At 37.6% G+C, this 18,646-nt stretch overlaps 1 protein-coding gene across 1 annotated transcript in view; it reads left to right on the top strand.

Moving 5' to 3' along the window:
* LOC120100835 (vomeronasal type-2 receptor 1-like) overlaps positions 1–13,750 on the top strand; it is a 31,491-nt gene extending 17,741 nt beyond the window's left edge. Inside the window, 3 exon segments of the mRNA XM_039103698.2 lie at positions 1,991–2,221; positions 11,249–11,372; positions 12,732–13,750. Coding sequence (XP_038959626.1) covers positions 1,991–2,221; positions 11,249–11,372; positions 12,732–13,750 — 1,374 coding nt within the window.
* The last annotated feature ends 4,896 nt before the right edge of the window (positions 13,751–18,646 follow it).

Below are 18,646 nucleotides of genomic sequence, written 5' to 3'. Positions count from 1 at the left end.
ATGATTTTTGACATTGATTTCATACACATTGAGAAAGACAGGAAAACAGATAGAAGGAAACAAGAGGCCAGGTACACAAAGTAGTAAATGGTAACTAAAACACTTTCTTAATATATCCAGTTAGTAAATTTTTTCAGGATATAGCCTTAATCACTAGTATAAAGGTCAGGAAAAATAATAATACTCTTTTTAAAACAAAGGTAAATAATGTTTCATAAATGTATGCCTTGCTGTGGTCACAATATTTAACAGAACCAAAACACTCCAGATCCCAGTCTTGCTGGTCTATGGAGAGGTTTTGACCACAATAAGTCCTTTTTTTTAAAAAAAGAAATCCAAGTACAGCAGGTAGGTTAGATGAAGATCAAGCATATGTCTTGTGTAATTTATTTCCTTTATGCTAAACAAGTATACTCTCACTTACCTAATATTAATGAGGAGAAGAGCTAGTTGGATAGAGTTTGTTTTCTCATTGAGAAGAAAGAATTCTTCTCAAAGTCTCTTTGATCATATAGATTAAATGTCAGTCCCATGAACTATTGTACCTCTCACCAAGGCCATAATGGAAACTAACAATTCAGAAGCATGTTCTCAAGGAAATATTCTGCTAATCTCTTTTATTCCAGCTAAAGTGGAATTTTTCTGAGAAATAAAGAATTTCCAGTTTCCAAAGTCAGTCAACCATTACCTGCTCTGTGCCCTTTTCAACATTCTTTCTACAAAAGCAACTGTGATGTGATACAACTTTTCCTATGGAGATGCAACACACACATCTACTCACCCACATAGGGAGCCCTAAACACACCACAATCAGACACCACCGAAGGCCAACTCACTCAACCAATGAATTTTATTGGGGTAACCTAAAGGAATATGGGTGAAGAGTTAGGTACAGGAACAGAAATGACTCTAAGACAGGTGCAACACCTAGGCCTACCTAGCATGGGTGACAGCTCACAAATCAATCTTTGAACCTTGAGAATAGCTTTCAGGCCGCTCAATGGTGTGTCCTTCCCTAGTTGGTCTAAATAACTTCCAGGTACCTCAGCTGGCTTCTTTTTCTCCCAGCAGATGGACTGATCTCAAAAGTCTTCTCTGCACCTTGTCTTGTCTGATTCTTCTTTGCAATTTAACAGAGGCTGAGAAGGACTTTCAGCTTTCCTTGCTTACTCTGTCAGGAAGCTACCTAGTGAAAGTACTCAGTAACATGGACTTCCTAAAGCTATTTTGAGATGTTTGCCTTACTACTTAAAGAGGCTCCCTGAAAAGATGATATGGTTGAATTTAGGAGGAAACTATGACAAGACAACAACTTAACTTTATTGAATTTAACTTTTAGAGTCTGATTTCCCAGTCTCTCTACTTGACTGAGAGTTTCAAAAGAACAAATCAGTTGTAGACCTTTGCATCTTTACACAAGGAAAGTGGAGTAAGGGAATGAAATTATTCTAAACATTCTCTTGTTCCTTGTCTCTTGATACAGAGATATTATACTGTAAAACTGTCATATACGCTTATTTTCCTCTAGCAAATACATACAATTTTAGTATACATCAGTGGCATATTAAAATTGTCCAGAGACCAAAAGCAAGGAAATATAGGTAAAATTAAATTTCACAAATTGTTTAATCTAGTATGTCTAAAATACTATTTGTTGTGTTGTAATAATTTAATATATTGTGATGGTAATAAAGTATAATGTAAAATTATTTATGAGATAGATTCCATCATTTTTAAAACTTTATAACCCAGTATGCATGCTACATGCACAGTATGTCTCAATTTATCAAATCATTCTGTTTTAATTGTCACCTGTGGCTAAAGAATATCAGAGTGTGTGAACAAAAACGGCATTAGAAAAAAAGAAAATAGTATGAATTATATATGAAATCAATCTACCTTCTTCACAAATCTTTATTTAAGTATTTAAATGTTTACAAATTACTTGTATTTTTACTTTTTTAACTCTTCTCTTACTCCTCATTATTAGCTATGGAATTACTTTAGGAAAATCAAATTCACTACACATGATGAAAGCAAAATAGAGACTGATTTATACGGAGACATAGAAAGTGCATATTATGAGATACTCAGTTGGCACATGGATAATGCTGGAGAAGTTGCCTTTGTCAAGGTTGGAGAATACAAATTCACACCTTCAAAATATGAACTTGTTCTACCAACGAACTCAACACTATTTTGGAAGACTGAATCTTACAGGGTTAGTTGGTCTGACAAATTTTTGTTTTTATATATATAGAAAAGTATTTTTCAGGCACTAAATAAATGCAAAACACCTGAAGCTTTTACCATATTCCAAATCTTTTTACTTAATGTAGCATATGGGTTTTCTGTTTTGTTCTCTGTCTATTTATAATGTAAAGAGTCCATGTTAAACCCAAAAACATAAGAACTTTAACATAATTTAGTAGTATTTTGATATTTTGAGAATGTTTCGATGGAACATCATAATTTTATTTTCTTTTGAAATTGAAAGAGGGTCATATTTTCCTAATATTTACTTTTACTATATTAATATGTATTTATTTAACATATTTGTTTCCTTTTTGTGGTTTTTTTACATCCCAACTGTGGTGTCCCTTCATCCTTCCCCTACCCTAACTCCATCTTGTTTCTACCCCATCCACATCCGCTCCTCCTTTCTTTCTCATCAGAAAAGGACAGGCCTCCCATGTCTATCAACTAAACATGGCATATCAAAGGACAGTCAATGTAGACACCTCCACTTGTATTTTTGCTGGAAAGGCAACTCAGTATGAGACAAAGAATCTTAAAAAGCAACAAAAGATTTAGACTGACCCTGATCCCACCATTAGGACTCCCACAATAAGAGCAAGCAGTACAACTCTTAGATATGTTGAGAGGGCCTAGGTCAGTCCCAGGAAGGCTCCCTGGTTGTTGGTTCAGACTGTTGGAGTTCCTAAGAACCCAGGTTACTCGATTCTTTGAGTTTCATGTGTTGTTCTTGACCCCTCTGGCTCCTAGAATCCTTACTTTCTTCCTCTTCTGCAGGATTCCCTGAGCTCCGCCTAATGTTTGGCTTTTGATTCAAGTGTCTACACCAGTTTCTATCAGTTGCTAGATGCAACCACTCTAATGAAAACTGAACTAGGCACCAACGAGAGTATAGCAGAAGACCAGTACACATCATTTCATTTACCTTTTTATTGTTTATTTTATTTATTTACATTTCAAATGTTATCCTCTTTGCCAGTTTACCCACCACAAATCTGCTATACCACTGCCACAGGCCCTGTTCCTCTTAGGGTCCTCACCCACTCTCATGCCCACCCACTCCTACCTCACAACTCTAGAATTCCCCCACGCTGGAGCATTGAGCATCTACAGGACCAAGTGCCTCACCTACCATTGATGCCAGATAAGACAATCCTCTGCTATATATGCCATATACGGCTGGAGCCATGGGTTCCTCCATGTATACTCTTTTATTGGTGGTTTAGTCCCTGGAAGCTCTGAAGGGTCTGACTGGTTGATATTTTTCTTCTTCCTATGTTCTTCAGTTCCTTCAGTATTTCCCCTAATTCCTCCTATGGGGTCCCTCTTCTCAGTCTGAGGTTGGTTGCAAACATCCACATCTGTATTGGTCTGGCTCTGGCAGTGCCTCTCAGGGGACAACTCTGTCAGGCTCCTGTTAGCATCCACTTGTTGGCATCAACAATAATGTCGGGGATTGGTGTCTGTAGGTGGGATAAAACCCTAGGAAGGGCAGTCTCTGGATGGCCTTCAGTCTCTAGTCTACTCTTTGCCCCTGCATCCTTAAGACAAGAGCAATTCCAGGTTAATATTTTTGAGATGGTTGAGTGGCCCCATCCTTCAAACAGAGGTCATGCCTAACCTCTGGATATGGTCTCTACAGGTTCTTTCTCCCCTGTGTTGGGTATTTCAGCTAATGTCATCCCTGTTGGGTCCTGGGAGCCTCTTAATTTCCTGGAATCTGGAACTTTTTAGTTGCTGCCCCCAGTGCACCATCCCCCACTACTACATACCTCAATTCAATTTCCTGATCCTCTGTATTTCTTCCCCCATTCTCTCCTCCCATACCTGAACCTGCCCCCTTTCCCTCTCCCTCATCTCTCCATCCCAGATCCCTCTCTTACTCTACCTCCTGCGATTACTTTGTTCCCCCTTCTAAGTATAACTGAAGCATCGACACTTTGGTCTTAATTTTCTTCAGTTTCATATGGTCTATGAGTTGTATCATAGTTATTCTGAGATTTTTGTCTGATATCTAATTATTAGTGAGTACATACAATGTGTGGGCTTTTGTGACTAAGTTACTTAATTCAGGATGATATTTTCTAGTTCCATCCATTTGCCTGCAAATTTCATGAAGTCGTTGTTTTTTGTTTTTTGTTTTCAATCATTAACCTACAGCTTTATTTAAAATTGCCGACAGGGTAGTTTTCATTTTGGCACCATTCACCAAATGCAAGGTCAGGTGAGTGAAAGTAGGGCCTGTAGCTTAGACTATGACTAACACATACTTACCACAAAAGAAGTAGGCAGTGTTTTCAAAGCACATTCAAAAATGGCCTATAGGTTTCAAAAAAATTTGGAGAATTTCAAGTGTTAACAAGCAACGGTTATATTGGACAAAGCGTAAAGCTAAGAAATCAGTTTCCCTCACATGTCTCTCCTCTGCAGACCAACTAAACCCCTGGCCTTTTAGTCTTGACCCCTTTAGTGGCCTCCCTGACTTAGACTCATGGTCCCTTGTGAGCTCCTTTGCTGACTATAGCTCATTCTTGATACTATATGAAAAAGAAGGGCCTACTATGTGTCTTCAAGACCACTTTAAATCATTTGAAAGCTAAGTGCCTATCATATGTCTTCAAGTATGAGCTCTTAATAGAGTCATGGCAGATGTGCCTCAATGTGGCCTTGCAGATTAATGTCCCAAATAGGATTTCATTCTGTTTTGATTTTTTTTCTTTTTTTTTGTTTTGTTTTTTTTTTTCATCTTTATTAACTTGGGTACTTATTATTTACATTACAATTGTTATTCCCTTTCCCGGTTTCCAGGCCAACATCCCCCTAACCCCTCACCCGCAACCAGGAGGGCCTGTGCCACCTTTTCTCAAGGCCCCAATGCACTGGGGTCCCAGATGGCCTTAGGTGTTTTCCTCTGGAGTCAGAAATGTGAGCAGAGTGTAGTCTCTTCTGGCCTCCCAGGCATGTCTGCCCCTCTGAAGGTTTAGCTCTCCCTCCCACGGGATTTGGGTGCAGGGAACTGTTGACTGGGTCCCTTCAGGTCCCTTCTGGACCGCAAGGAACCTGATGCTTGAGTGCCCCTATCTTCCGATTCCCAGAGCGAAGTCATTGTTTTTAACAGCTGAGTAGTACTCCATTTCGTAAATGTACCACATTTCCTGTATCCATTCCTCTGTTGAGGAACACCTGGGTTCTTTCCAGCTTCTGGTTAATATAAATAAGGCTGCTATGAATATAGTGGAATATGTGTCCCTGTTGTATATTGAAGCATCTTTTGGGTATATGCCCAGGAGTGGTATAGCTGGGTCCTCGGATAGTACTATGTCTAATTTTCTGAGGAGCTGCCAGACTGATTTCCAGAATGCTTGAACCAGCTTTCTCTCCCACCAGCAATGGAGGAGTGATCCTTGTGAGCATCTTTTCTAATCTAGGTTTTCGATCTAAGACATTGTGATTGGTATGAGATGCACTTTCATGGTCATTTTGAATTGCCTTTCCCTAATGACTAAGAATGTTTAATATTTCTTTAGGTGCTTCTCATTCATTTGAGATTTCTCAGATGAGAATATTTTGTTTAGCTCTGAACTCCATTTTAATAGGGTTATTTGGTTCTCCAGAGGCTAAATTCTTTATTTGTTTCTGTATATTTTATATTTAGCCCTTTAGCAGACATAGGGTTGGTAAAGATCTTTTCCCAAACTGTAGGTTGCTGTTTGTCCTAGTGACAGTATCCTTTGCCTTACGGAAGCTTTGCAATTTTAGGCGATCCAATTTGTCTTAGTTTATCTTAGAACCTGAGCAATTTTTTGGTGTTCTGTTCAGAAATTTTCCTGTGAGCCAATGTGTTTGAGCATCTTTACAGCTTTCTCCTCAATTAAATTTAGAGTATCTGGTTTTATATGGAGGTTCATGATACACTTAGACTTGAGCTTTGTACAAGGAGATCAGAATAGATCAATTTGCATTCTTGTACATTTTTTCAACTAGATGGTATTGGCTTATTTGTCAGAGATCAAGTGACTTTAGGTGTGTGGATTTAATTATGGGTCTTCAGATCTATTCCATGGATCTACCTGTCTATCCTGTTTCAATACTATGTGGCTTTTATCACTACTGCTCTGCAGTATAGCTTTAGGTCAGGGATGGTGTTTTCACTGTTGTAGGTTTTTTGTTATTGCAGATGAATTTGTGAATTCTTCTTTCAGTCTCTATGAGGAAATGAGTTGGAATTTTGATGGTGATTGCATGGAATCTGCATATTGCCCTTGGTAAAATTACCATTTTTACTATGTTAATCCTGCCAATCCATGAGCATAGGAGATCTTTCCAGATTCAGAGGTCTACTTCAATTTCATTCTTCACAGACTTGAAGTTCTCATTGTACAGATCTTTTACTTCCTTGGATAGAGTGACACCAAGATACTTTATATTATTTGTGCCTAGTGTGAAGGGTATCTTTCCTCTAATTTCTTTCTCAGCCTATTTATCCTTTGAGTATTGGAAGGCTGCTGAATTCTTTGTGTTAATTTTATATGAAGCCATTCACTGAAGTTGTTTATCAGCTGTAGGAGTTCATTGGTGGAATACGGGGATCACATAAGTATACTATCATTTCATCTGTAAATAGCTATATCTTGAATCATTCCATTCCAATTTATATCGCTTTGACCTCCTTGTGTTGTCTAATTGCCCTGTCTAGAACTTTCAAGTAGTATAAGGACTTGAAAAGATACAACATATTTTCAAGTGAAAAGTCTTAAAAATCAGGAATTCAAGGCCCATTCCTTAACATTACAAAAGCAATAAACAGCAAACAAAAAGCCAGCATCAAACAAAATGGAGAGAAACTTGAAGCAACCCCTCTAAAATTAGAGAGTAGACAAGGCTGCCCACTCTTTCCCTATCTACTCAATATAGTACTCAAAGTTCTAGCCAGAGCAATTAGACAACAAAGTAGTTCAAAGGGATACAAACGAGAAAGGAAAAAAAATCAAGACTTTTAGGTGGTCAGATGGCAGTCCTTTTGGTTTTTTTCTGGGTTCTATTCTATTCTCTTGGCTATCCACACTCTAGATCCTGGCATTTCAGGCATTATCATGTGTAGGATTCCATTGTGGTATGTGTCTCAGTCGGCACCAGCAATTGGTGGCCACTCCCATTATTTCTGGGCAGCCTTTAATACAGAACATCTTATAGGTAGGACAAATTGTAGGTTGAAGATTATATATCTAGATCAGTGCCCAAATACCTTCACTAATGGCCTCTCCTGATTAAAGGAGGTTGCTAGTTAAGGCTTCACAATCCCAATCTATAGGAGTTCTGGCTATAGTCACTTCTTAGATTTCCAGGAGTTTCCATTGCACTGGGTTTCTAGCTTTTTCCTAAAATAGCACACAATTCCATTTATTTGTCCCTGTATTTTCTCCCTCCTTCCTCACCCAACATAAACAATCAGGTTCCAATTCCCTAGTCTCTTCCACACATCAGGCAGGGGTCTTTTCTATTTCTTCTTCCCACAGAGATTCATAGGGACCCCTTTGAACTATCCTTATGTGGCCTCTCTGTTTCTTTGGATAGTAACATGGTTATCATTTACTTGAAAGCTAACATTCACTAATAAGTGAGTACATAAAATCAGTGTCTTTGGGGCTTGGTTTATCACATTCAGGATTATTTCTTAGAGTTCAACTCATTTGCAAATCTTATTATGTCATTGTATTTTTATTAAATTATTTTATATATTTACATTCCAAATATTGCCCCTTTTATGGTCTGCCCTCCCTGAGTACTTCACCCAATCTCCTATCTATTTTGCTTCTGAAAGAGTTTGCCCATCCATGTAGCAACCCCTACTTCACACCTGTCAGCATCCTCCTTTCCTGGGACATCAAGTTTCTACAGGGTTAACTGTATGCTCTCTCATTCAGACAAGGCAGTCCTCTGCTACAAATGTGCCATAGTTGACCAATACTCACATTATACAGAATTATCACATTTTTAATACATCCTTTGGTTTAGGAATATCTATGTTCTTTCCTGTTTCTGGCTATTTCAAATAAAGCTACTATAAACATAATTGAGCAACGTTCTAGTGTTATGTAGGATTGGAGAATGCCTTTGTAAGGCCATTTTTGCCATATTGATCATCTTCTGATAACTTCTTGTATTTCTTTTTGCACAGACGTCAAATTCTTCTCATATATCTCTTTCATTTGCTTCGTTAGAGTTCTGTGAAAAAATATTACATTATTGTGGCTACTATAAAGGGTATTTTTTCCTGATTTCTTCTTCAGCCCTTTGTCTTTTGTATACAGGAAGGTTACTGATTTTGTTTTTAAGTTAGCCTTCTATCCAGACATTTTGGACAAGCTGTTTATCAGCCTTAGGAGTTCTCTGGGAGAATTTTTCGAGTTACTTAAATATACTATCACATCATCTCCAAAAAAGAATATTTTGACTTCTTTTGAACTTGTGTTCCATTGATCTCTTTTAGTTCTAGTATTGCTTAGGGTAGAACTTTGACTACGACATTAAATACACATGGGCAGACTGTGCAGTCTTGTCTGGCGCCTCATTTTAGAAGAATTGTTTTGAGAATTTTCCATTTAATTTGAGGCTAGGTATCAGTTTCCTGGAGGTATGTCCCTGTATCCTGGATCTCTCCAAGACTTTTATCACGAATGTGTGTTGGACACTTTCAAAGGCGTCTTCAGCATCTAATGAAATGATTGTGTTGTTTTTCCTTTTGTTTGTTTACATGGTGGTTTACATTAAAAGATTTTCACATGTTAAAACATACCTCCGTCCCTGGGATAAAACCTACTTGATCATGTTGAAGGATATATTTGACATACTCTTAAATTTGGTTTGCAAATATTTTAATACATATTTTGGCATGTGTACATGAGGAATATTGATGTGTATTTCTTCGTTGAAGCTTTCTTTGTTTTTTGGTATCAGGGTGATTGTGGCTTCTATTTTTTGTTTTGGGAAACAATTTCAGGAGTAAACATTAGCTCTTTGAAACTCACATAGGATTCTGTGCAAAAACATTTCTATATTGAGGTCATATTCATTCATTTCTCATACTTGGTTGTGTTTTTCTAGATTTCTTTTGATTTATTCACTTATGTACATATTTATTTATTCATTTATTTATTCATTCACTTTACATCCAATTCATAGCATGTCCTCATCTCTTATTCACCCCTTCCTTTAAACACTCCCATTATCCCCCGTTCCTTTCTCTTTTGAAAAGAGGTAACTAAGTACAAACCAACATCTACATCAAGTTTCTACAGAACTATGCACATCCTCACTCACTGAAGCCAGATAAGACAGCCCAGTTAGGGGAATAGAATCCAGAGGCAATCAACAGAGTCAGGGAAATCCCATACTCCAGTCTTGGTGGACCTGCATAAAGAACAACCTACACATCTTTCATATATGTGAAGGGGTTCTAGGTCTAGCCTATATATGCTATTGCCTAATGGTTGAGTTTCTTGTAGCCCAAAAGAGTTTTCTCTTTTCCTGGGTTTCCCTAAGGGATTTGTTTGTTTCCTATTTAAGACGTTGTATCATCTTCATAAGGTATTTTCCTTGAGCTTCAGCTGTGTTACTAATACCTAGAGTTTGCGGGAGAAGAATAGATGGGCTCTGGTTATACCATAATGCCCTGGGTGCTTTTGTTTGTTACTTACACTGACATATAGTCATATGGGTTTGGGGATTGCGTAGGGTTAAGTGCTAATTTTGGCTTTATCTTGGTGGGAGGATGATTTCCCCTTGCTTTGTTACTTCTGTAATCTTCGGCCTTGAAGAGCCTGTGTTTGTGGTTATCAGAGAGTCCTTAGCTCTAGTGGCATCTCTCCACTGGGGTACTTGGGACCTACGTAACTTCTGGATTTTGTGGTTTTGGTTCCCGTTGCATCTGGGGTTCTGGAAAATGGCATGGTCTTAGGAATTCTGAATACTGGTTTAGTTTATGGGATTCCCTGGACCTCTGGTTCCTGAGGTTTCTAATACCTGCATAGCCTCAGCTAGAGGAAGAGTCTTTTTCTATCATTGGTTTCAGACTATGGAATTCAGGAGAGGCCTAAATTGACGTTATATTCATATAAGGAAGGTGCTTTAAATGGAATTCACACAAATTTAAAATTCCTAAATAGCACAAAAATGTGTATTATGTCTTAAACAGTTTATTGTGTTGTAAGCTTCACTGTTCTAGGTTTTTATTTTGCTTTTGGATTGAGATTCTTTGGTTTCGTTTTCTGAGCTGAGATCTTAATAGTTTGTATAAGGTATCACTAAGCATTGGTCACAAAACCTATTTTATCTGCTTGTAAATATTTATCTCCCTAGATTAATATGTAAGTGCCTAATTTATTCTGAATTTCAGGTGCACATCCATGTAGAGTATAAAACAAAAAAGGCCTGTACTTGCTATTGAAATTTCTATATGTAGTGAGCAACAAACATGCCAAGCTAAGCTTGCTCTACATTAATTGTTTACATTAATAGTTCACATTGAACAGTTCATTCATTTTTTCATTTTCTGCCAACCACTGAGAATAGATGTCTAAATACAATAAAAAATATTTTGGGATGCAGGTATGGAAGAAAATATCCTTCGGGAGCTGAAGAGAGTTATGATGTCACAGCTCTCATCAAACCATAAACAGTCTTAGAAAGCTGACACATCTAAGGTAACAGATGTGATAGTAGTTTGGCCTTGATCACCAAGGTGATGAAGAACTGTCATTAGAGATTGTTTGACATTTCCAGAGTCAAACACAAGACTCTCCTTTAGATGAAGTTCTCCATATGAGGGTCTCCTTATTATCGTGCTTTCTATGCTATGTTTGCTTAGTATCCTGGGTTCATCGTCTTTATAAACGGGACACATGTCTCCATGGATATGCAAATCAAATGTTCTCCATTTCAAAGGTGTAACTGTTTCAAGGTCTTGTTATGTCCCCTTCTATGTCTCCTCTAGCTTCCAGAATCATTCTGCACAAAAGTGTGTTCTCCAGGGACCCGGAGGAAAAATCGCCCAGGACAACCCCTATGCTGCTTTGATTGCATCCCGTGTGAGGATGGATATGTGTCAGAGAAACCAGGTAGAGATGGTCACTTTTCCATGAATAGTAATGCAATTAGATTAAACATATCCTGAAAAAGAAATCCTGAAATCATTTTTATAAAATATATAAGAAATATATGGCAATATAATTAACATTTATTAAATTACAAAATATTCTGTGCAGCATGAATGAAGGATAATATTGTTTTCACTATTACAGTTGGAAAAGACTTACAAACATGTACATAAGGAAACACCAAAAAATATAAGATATGAAATATGACTAAAGTCATAAAATCTTGTAAGTATTTATTTTTGAACTAGACTGAACACTAGCAGTAGTTAGAGAAAAGTCTTCAAATTGTCCTAAGGTACTAAGCACTGAAGGCACGTGCATTGCACAGTGATTGATTGAGACTTGGACTGATGTAACAAGGAGCTCAGTTGCTTCTCAGAGGAGGGGACATAGAGAGGTTTCATCTCTAGAAATATGTTAGAGCAAATTTCTTTATATGTGTATTTATTTTTTGGTGAAGAAACTAAAATTCACTTGTCTTTTGTCATATAACCCCTAAGAGTAATCATGTAAAATGATAAAACAGACTGGATGGAATAAAGTACCCTGAGCCTTGCACAATTCCCTTGCTAAAGGTCCCACACACTCCACAAAGAATTCCATCCAGAACTGTACAAACCAGAGGTGTTTAAAGCAAATGTTTGTTTTCTTCTAAACTTTAAATTAACACTGAATTGACCCATTCTATCATCTGTCATAATCTCACCTCAGCTAACTTTTCCTTGTTCAACAATACTTGCTTTTAGAGCCTCCCTTGAGAATTACCCTTTTGAAGCTCAGGGACCAGGATTGGTGGTTCTGATTTCCTTTCCATCATCATCCTCAGTACTCAATGATGAAGCATTTAATGTTGGGCACTTTTCAGTAGACAAGTACATAATACTCATCCATTAGGGAATAATACATGACGGAATGAAAATGATAGGATTTTAACCTGTTGCGTGCTAGTTGTTTCGATTGTTTCATATTAGAGGAAGTGTTTCTCATTACGTGGCTATTCTCGAGTTGATGAAGACAGAGGCATCTTTATTCAATATACTCAGGAGAAAGAAAGGAGCTTACCAATGGAAAAAACAAATATGAACAGCTCAATTTGAGATGTGATCACTTCCTGATATTGAAAACAACTCACAATCTGTCACAGCATCTGCACCAAGGTCACGTTTATAATTGTAAATTTAAGATATTATATAAATTGTATATTAGATTTCCAGTAAACCTTATTCAGGTCTCTAACTGCACCAGACTGTTCACTGTTAAATATGACAAATTTATTGAAGCTAATCATCAATTATCTACTTTTTATTCTTTTGTTAATAGGCCAAAGACTCTGTGACCCGTGTGGTGAAGATAACTGGTCCAATCCACAGAAGAACAAGTGTGTGCCAAAACTTGTGGAATTCCTCACTTATGAGGAGGCTCTGGGCTATGCACTTGTCATCCTTTCAATATTTGGAGCACTTGTGGTCTTGGCTGTCACTGTTATCTATATAACCCATAGGCATACTCCATTGGCAAAAGCCAATGACCAGGAGCTGAGCTTCCTCATTCAGATGTCTCTGGTTATCACGGTGCTCTCATCCATGCTGTTCATAGGCAAGCCATGCAATTGGACCTGTGTGGCCCGCCAGGTCACTCTGGCACTGGGATTTTGCCTTTGTCTGTCTTCCATTCTTGGAAAGACTATTTCACTCTTTTTTGCCTATAGAATTTCAAAATCCAAAACCCGGCTTATATCTATGCATCCTATTTTTCGTAAACTCATTGTGCTGATGTGTATTGTAGGGGAGATTGGTGTATGCACAGCTTACTTGATGTTGAAGCCTCCAAAGATGGTCAAGAACATTGAACCTCAGAATGTAAAGATCATCTTTGAATGTAATGAAGGTTCTATAGAGTTTCTTTGCTCTATATTTGCCTTTGATATCCTTCTGGCTCTGCTGTGTTTCCTTACAACCTTTGTGGCTCGCAAGCTGCCAGATAACTATTACGAAGGGAAATGTATCACTTTTGGGATGCTTGTCTTTTTCATTGTCTGGATCTCTTTTGTCCCTGCTTACTTGAGCACCAAAGGGAAATTCAAAGTGGCTGTGGAAATATTTGCCATTTTGGCATCCAGCTATGGTTTGTAAGGCTGTCTATTTCTTCCCAAGTGTTTCATTATCTTGCTGAGGCCAAAGAGGAACACTGATGAAACTGTTGGTGGAAGAGTACTCGCTGTTGACAGGAGCATCCAAATGACCTCAACCTCTGTGAGTAGTGAGCTTAACAACAACACAGTGTCTACTGTTCTGGATGAGGAGAACTGTGAGCTCCAAGGGACATGCAAAGATGGATAATGACCTAGATAAATTTTCTCTTAATGTCGTTTTTAAGCAGCTACTAATGCTCAGGGATAATTTTGGGATTTTGGTCCTTTATAAAATAATCTTAGCATGGTAAATAAATTCTTATTCTATTAAATGCCAAATGGCAAGGATGATAATATGACATCATTGAAATTGAATACAATTTCATTAGAACATTTTATAGTGATTTTTGAGTAGAAGATATAACAGATATTAATATCTAAAATAATAAGAAAAAGCTCAAGAAGATATTTTTAGAATTTATTTTCTTCTTTAATAGGTTATCGGAAAAGAAAAACTTCTCAAAGGGATACTGTCTGCTCTGGGATGTTCTAGGAAATCCTACGTGTCCCATTTTTTCTATAACTAGGAAAATGTCAGTTTTAAAACATTATTCTAAGAAAGAAAAACAAGTGGAATTAAGATGACAGCATAGCACTTAAGTCTCTTCTCTAGAAAAGATCTTGATTTCAAAGTTCACTAACCATTACCCAGAACAAGGAAAATGAAAGTATGGAGGAAAAAAGGTCAGGGATATTTGGCGGGAAATTTTGCAGAGTAAAGTAGGATCTAATCATACTGTAGAATGTTATAAAATGTTTTCAATGACCTATTCTAGAAGAATGCCATATAGATATAGATAGATTATAGATGGTAGATAGGTAGGTAGATAGATAGATAGATAGATAGATAGATAGATACATAGATAGATACATAGATAGATACATAGATACATAGATACATACATAGATACATACATAGATACATACATAGATACATACATAGATAGATCCATTGATAGATAGATCCATAGATAAATAGATGGATAAAGGAACTGATAGATGTTTGATAGAAGAGGCTAAAAATACAATTTCTATAAATAATAACCAACCAAAACTACAGAAGGAACACCCATTCAGAGCCTATCCCACATGTGGCCCATACATATACAGCCATCCAATTAGACAAGATGGATGAAGCAAAGAAGTGCAGGCCGACAGGAGCCGGATGTAGATCGCTCCTGAGAGACACAGCCAGAATACAGCAAATACAGAAGCGAATCCCAGCAGCAAACCACTGAACTGAGAATAGGACCCCCGTTGAAGGAATCAGAGAAAGAACTGGAAGAGCTTGAAGGGGCTTGAGACCCCATATGTACAACAATGCCAAGCAACCAGAGCTTCCAGGGACTAAGCCACTACCTAAAGACTATACATGGACTGACGCTGGACTCTGACCTCACAGGTAGCAATGAATGTCCTAGTAAGATCACCAGTGGAAGGGGAAGCCCTTGGTCGTGCTAAGACTGAACCCCCAGTGAACGTGATTGTTGGGGGGAGGGCGGCAATGGGGGGAGGATTGGGAGGGGAACACCCATAAAAAAGGGGAGGGGGAGGGGTTAGAGGGATGTTGGCCCGGAAACTGGGAAAGGGAATAACACTCGAAATGTAAATAAGAAATACTCAAGTTAATAAAAAAAATTAAAAAAAGTTTTCTATTATTTTTATATATTACTTTAAAATTTATAACACGATTGTTATGATGAAAAAATATTGTTTTAAATTTAAATGCATGTTAAAGCCCTAAAAATGTAAATTATTCTGGGGAAAGGAAGCATTCGTTCTTCTCTTTAAAAATAAAATAATTCATTCACTAAAAAAAAAAAAGGCTGAAAACACAATTTCATAAATAATAACCAATCAAAACTACAGGGGAATATTTGAGCTTATAATTTCAAGATTAAAAGATTATCATTTATACACCCACAAGTAATGGAACTATTTTCATGTGTAACTTTAGAGTCTTAGAGTAAAATTTTTATGAAATTTTCAGTCAATCTAACTTTTGTTTATTAAAGATAATGCATTCCTATAAAACTGTCTAATTACTGCTAAAATAAAAATATCTTTCTGTAAAGATGATAATACCCTAGTATTATTTAATTTCTGTAATCTATGACTTACAATGTATTATAATACTTATTACAGCATTGAAATATATATTCCTTTAGGGAAACATTCTAAGTAAGTTTTCTTGTAAAAAGAATCTCAAAAATTGGGGGTGAGATTTCTTTCTGTGGGTGGGCATCTGTGTAGACCTTGACTAGGCATTGGGGATCAGATTAAAATTAATTTCATCAGGTTGAATCATAATTATGTGATTGTTGTCTTGAGAATTAATGTGAAGATTAATCACATGGCAAACAAAATTGCAAAACATCTTTCCTAGGGCTGAAAAATGTATGCAGGATAAATATCCATTCTATTCAGTTTTGATTATTAGAGCTATATAAACCCACAGAAGACATATCCACATTAATTAAACCTCTTGGCTCATTATATGGTAGTTAATTCTTTCAAGAAAATACTCAATATGAGAAAATATGCCAACAAAACAGGTGATAAATCTCAGCTGAAGCTCCTTAAACCAGCTGTAGTCACATCTTTTGTCTGCTTTTCACTTCCCCATGACTCTCCATCATCAATGGAAATATCAGCTGATACAGCCAGATATTAAACACTCTCCAAACAGCTTCCTGATTTCAACAGTTGCCCTTTCATACTCACAAGCATGTTACATAACTCGGGTCAATTTCTACAACTCCCAAACATTCCTGTCACTTGTTGGCTAGTTTGCTTCTCTATTGTGGTTTAAAAAATGACCAAAAACAACTTAGGGGACAGGATTTATTTTATCTAACACCTCTCAGGTAGCACTCCATCACTCTGGTATCTTAAGGCAGTAGCACACAACAGGAATCTAGAGTCAGGAAGGAATATAGAGAACATGAAGGAATTCTTGTTGGCCTCCTCCAGGCAGTGACTGGGGATGCTGTTTTCTATTAGACTATTCTCTATCTCCTCACTCTACCCTATGAACTACGACTTCAGAAGCTTTATAGTGGTTTGTGTTCTCAGACTGACAGAATATGCTCAACTCTGAGCATACCTCTAAAAGATTGTTCTCACTCCATCCGCACCCAGCGCTTGGCTATCCTGTAGCCCTAAGGCCCAAAACCTGCCTGCAGAGAGTTGGTCTGCCAAGAACATTCTTACTCCTAAGTCCACAGATAGGATTCCACTTTCCCTAACTGACTGTTAAAGGACACAACTGCGGAGAGTGCACAGGACATGGGAGCCACAGGGTGACCTGCAACAAGACCCTTCCAGTCCCCATCAGTACCAACATGTCCAGAGAGTTCTCCCAGGAATGCTCTCACTCCTAAGATCACAGGGTCACAGGCCCACAGGCTCATAGGGTAACAAGAAGGACAAGCTCCAACCAGACCAACTAATATCAGAGATACCAGATGGAGTGAGGAAAGCACAAGAACCTGAGCAACAGGAATCAAGACTACTTGGAATAATCAGAACACAGTTTTCCCACAGCAAATACTGGATATCTGAAAGACACTCTTCACAATAGCCACAGACAATATAAAATAACTCGGTGTGACTTTAACCAAGCAAGCGAAAGATCTGTATGACAAGAACTTCAAGTCTCTGAAGAAAGAAATTGAGGAAGATCACAGAAGATGGAAAGGTCTTCCATGCTCATGGATTGGCAGGACTAATATAGTAAAGATGGCCATTTTACCAAAAACAATCTATAGGATCAAGGCAATCCTCATCAAAATTCCAACTCAATTCCTCATAGAGTTAGAAACAGCAATTTGCAAATTCATTTAGAATAACAAAAATCCAAGGATAGTGAATAATATCCCCAACAATAAAAGAACTTCTGGAGAATCACCATCTGCAACCTCAAGTGGAATTGCAGAGAAATAGTAATTAAAAAACTGTGTGGTATTGGTACAAGAACAGGCAGGTAGATCAAAGGAATAGAACTAAAGTCCCAGAAATGAACCCACACACCTATGGTCACTTGATCTCTTAAAAAGGGGCTAAAACTATCCAATGGAAAAATGACAACATTTTCAACAAATGGTGCTGATTCAACTGCAGCTCGGCATTTAGAAGAATGCAAATCAACCCATTCTTATCTTTATGTACAAAGCAAAGTTCATGCAGATTGAAGACTTCCACTAAAACCAGATACTCTTAAACTAATAGAAGAAAAAGTGGGGAAGAGCCTCAAACACATAGGCACAGGAGAAATGTTCCTGAAGGGAACATCAATTGCTAATGCTCTAAGATCAAGAATTGACAAATAGGACCTCATAAAATTGCAAAGCTTCTGTAAGGCAAAGGACACTGTAAATAAGACAATACAGCAACCAACAGATTGGGAAAAGATCTTAGCCAACCCTACATCTGATACAGGGCTAATATCAAGTATATACAAAGAACTCAAGAAGTCAGCCTCCAGAAAATGAAATAATCTATTTAGAAATGGGGTACGGAGATAATCAAAGAACTTTGAACTGAGAAATATCAAATGGCTGAGGAGCACCTAAAGAAATATTCGATATCCTTAGTCATCAGGGAAATACAAATCAAAACAACACAGAGATTCCACCTCACACCAGTCAGAATGGCTAAGATAAAATGACAGCAGATGCTGGTGAGGATGTAGAGGAAGCAAACACTCCTCCGTTGTTGGTGGGATTGCAAGCTGGTACAACCACTCTGGAAATCAGTCTGGAGGTTCCTCAGAAAATTGGACTTTGCACTTCCTGCACTGCACCTATACCACTCCTGGGCATAAACCCAAAAGATGCTCCACATATAATAAGAACACATACTCTACTATGTTCATAGCAGCTTTATTTATAATAGCCAGCAGCTGGAAAGAACACAGATGTCCTTCAACAGAGGAATGGATACAGAAAATGTGATACATTTACACAACTGAATATTACTTGGCTATTAAAAACAATGACTACATGAACTTCTTAGGCAGTTGGATGGAACTAGAAAATATCAT

This window comes from Rattus norvegicus, chromosome 2 (genome assembly GCF_036323735.1).
Source record: "Rattus norvegicus strain BN/NHsdMcwi chromosome 2, GRCr8, whole genome shotgun sequence".
In the NCBI taxonomy this organism is placed as follows: Eukaryota; Metazoa; Chordata; class Mammalia; order Rodentia; family Muridae; genus Rattus; species Rattus norvegicus.
The sequence above is the reverse complement of the archived record's forward strand: the minus strand, read 5'-3'. Positions and strand labels throughout refer to the sequence as shown.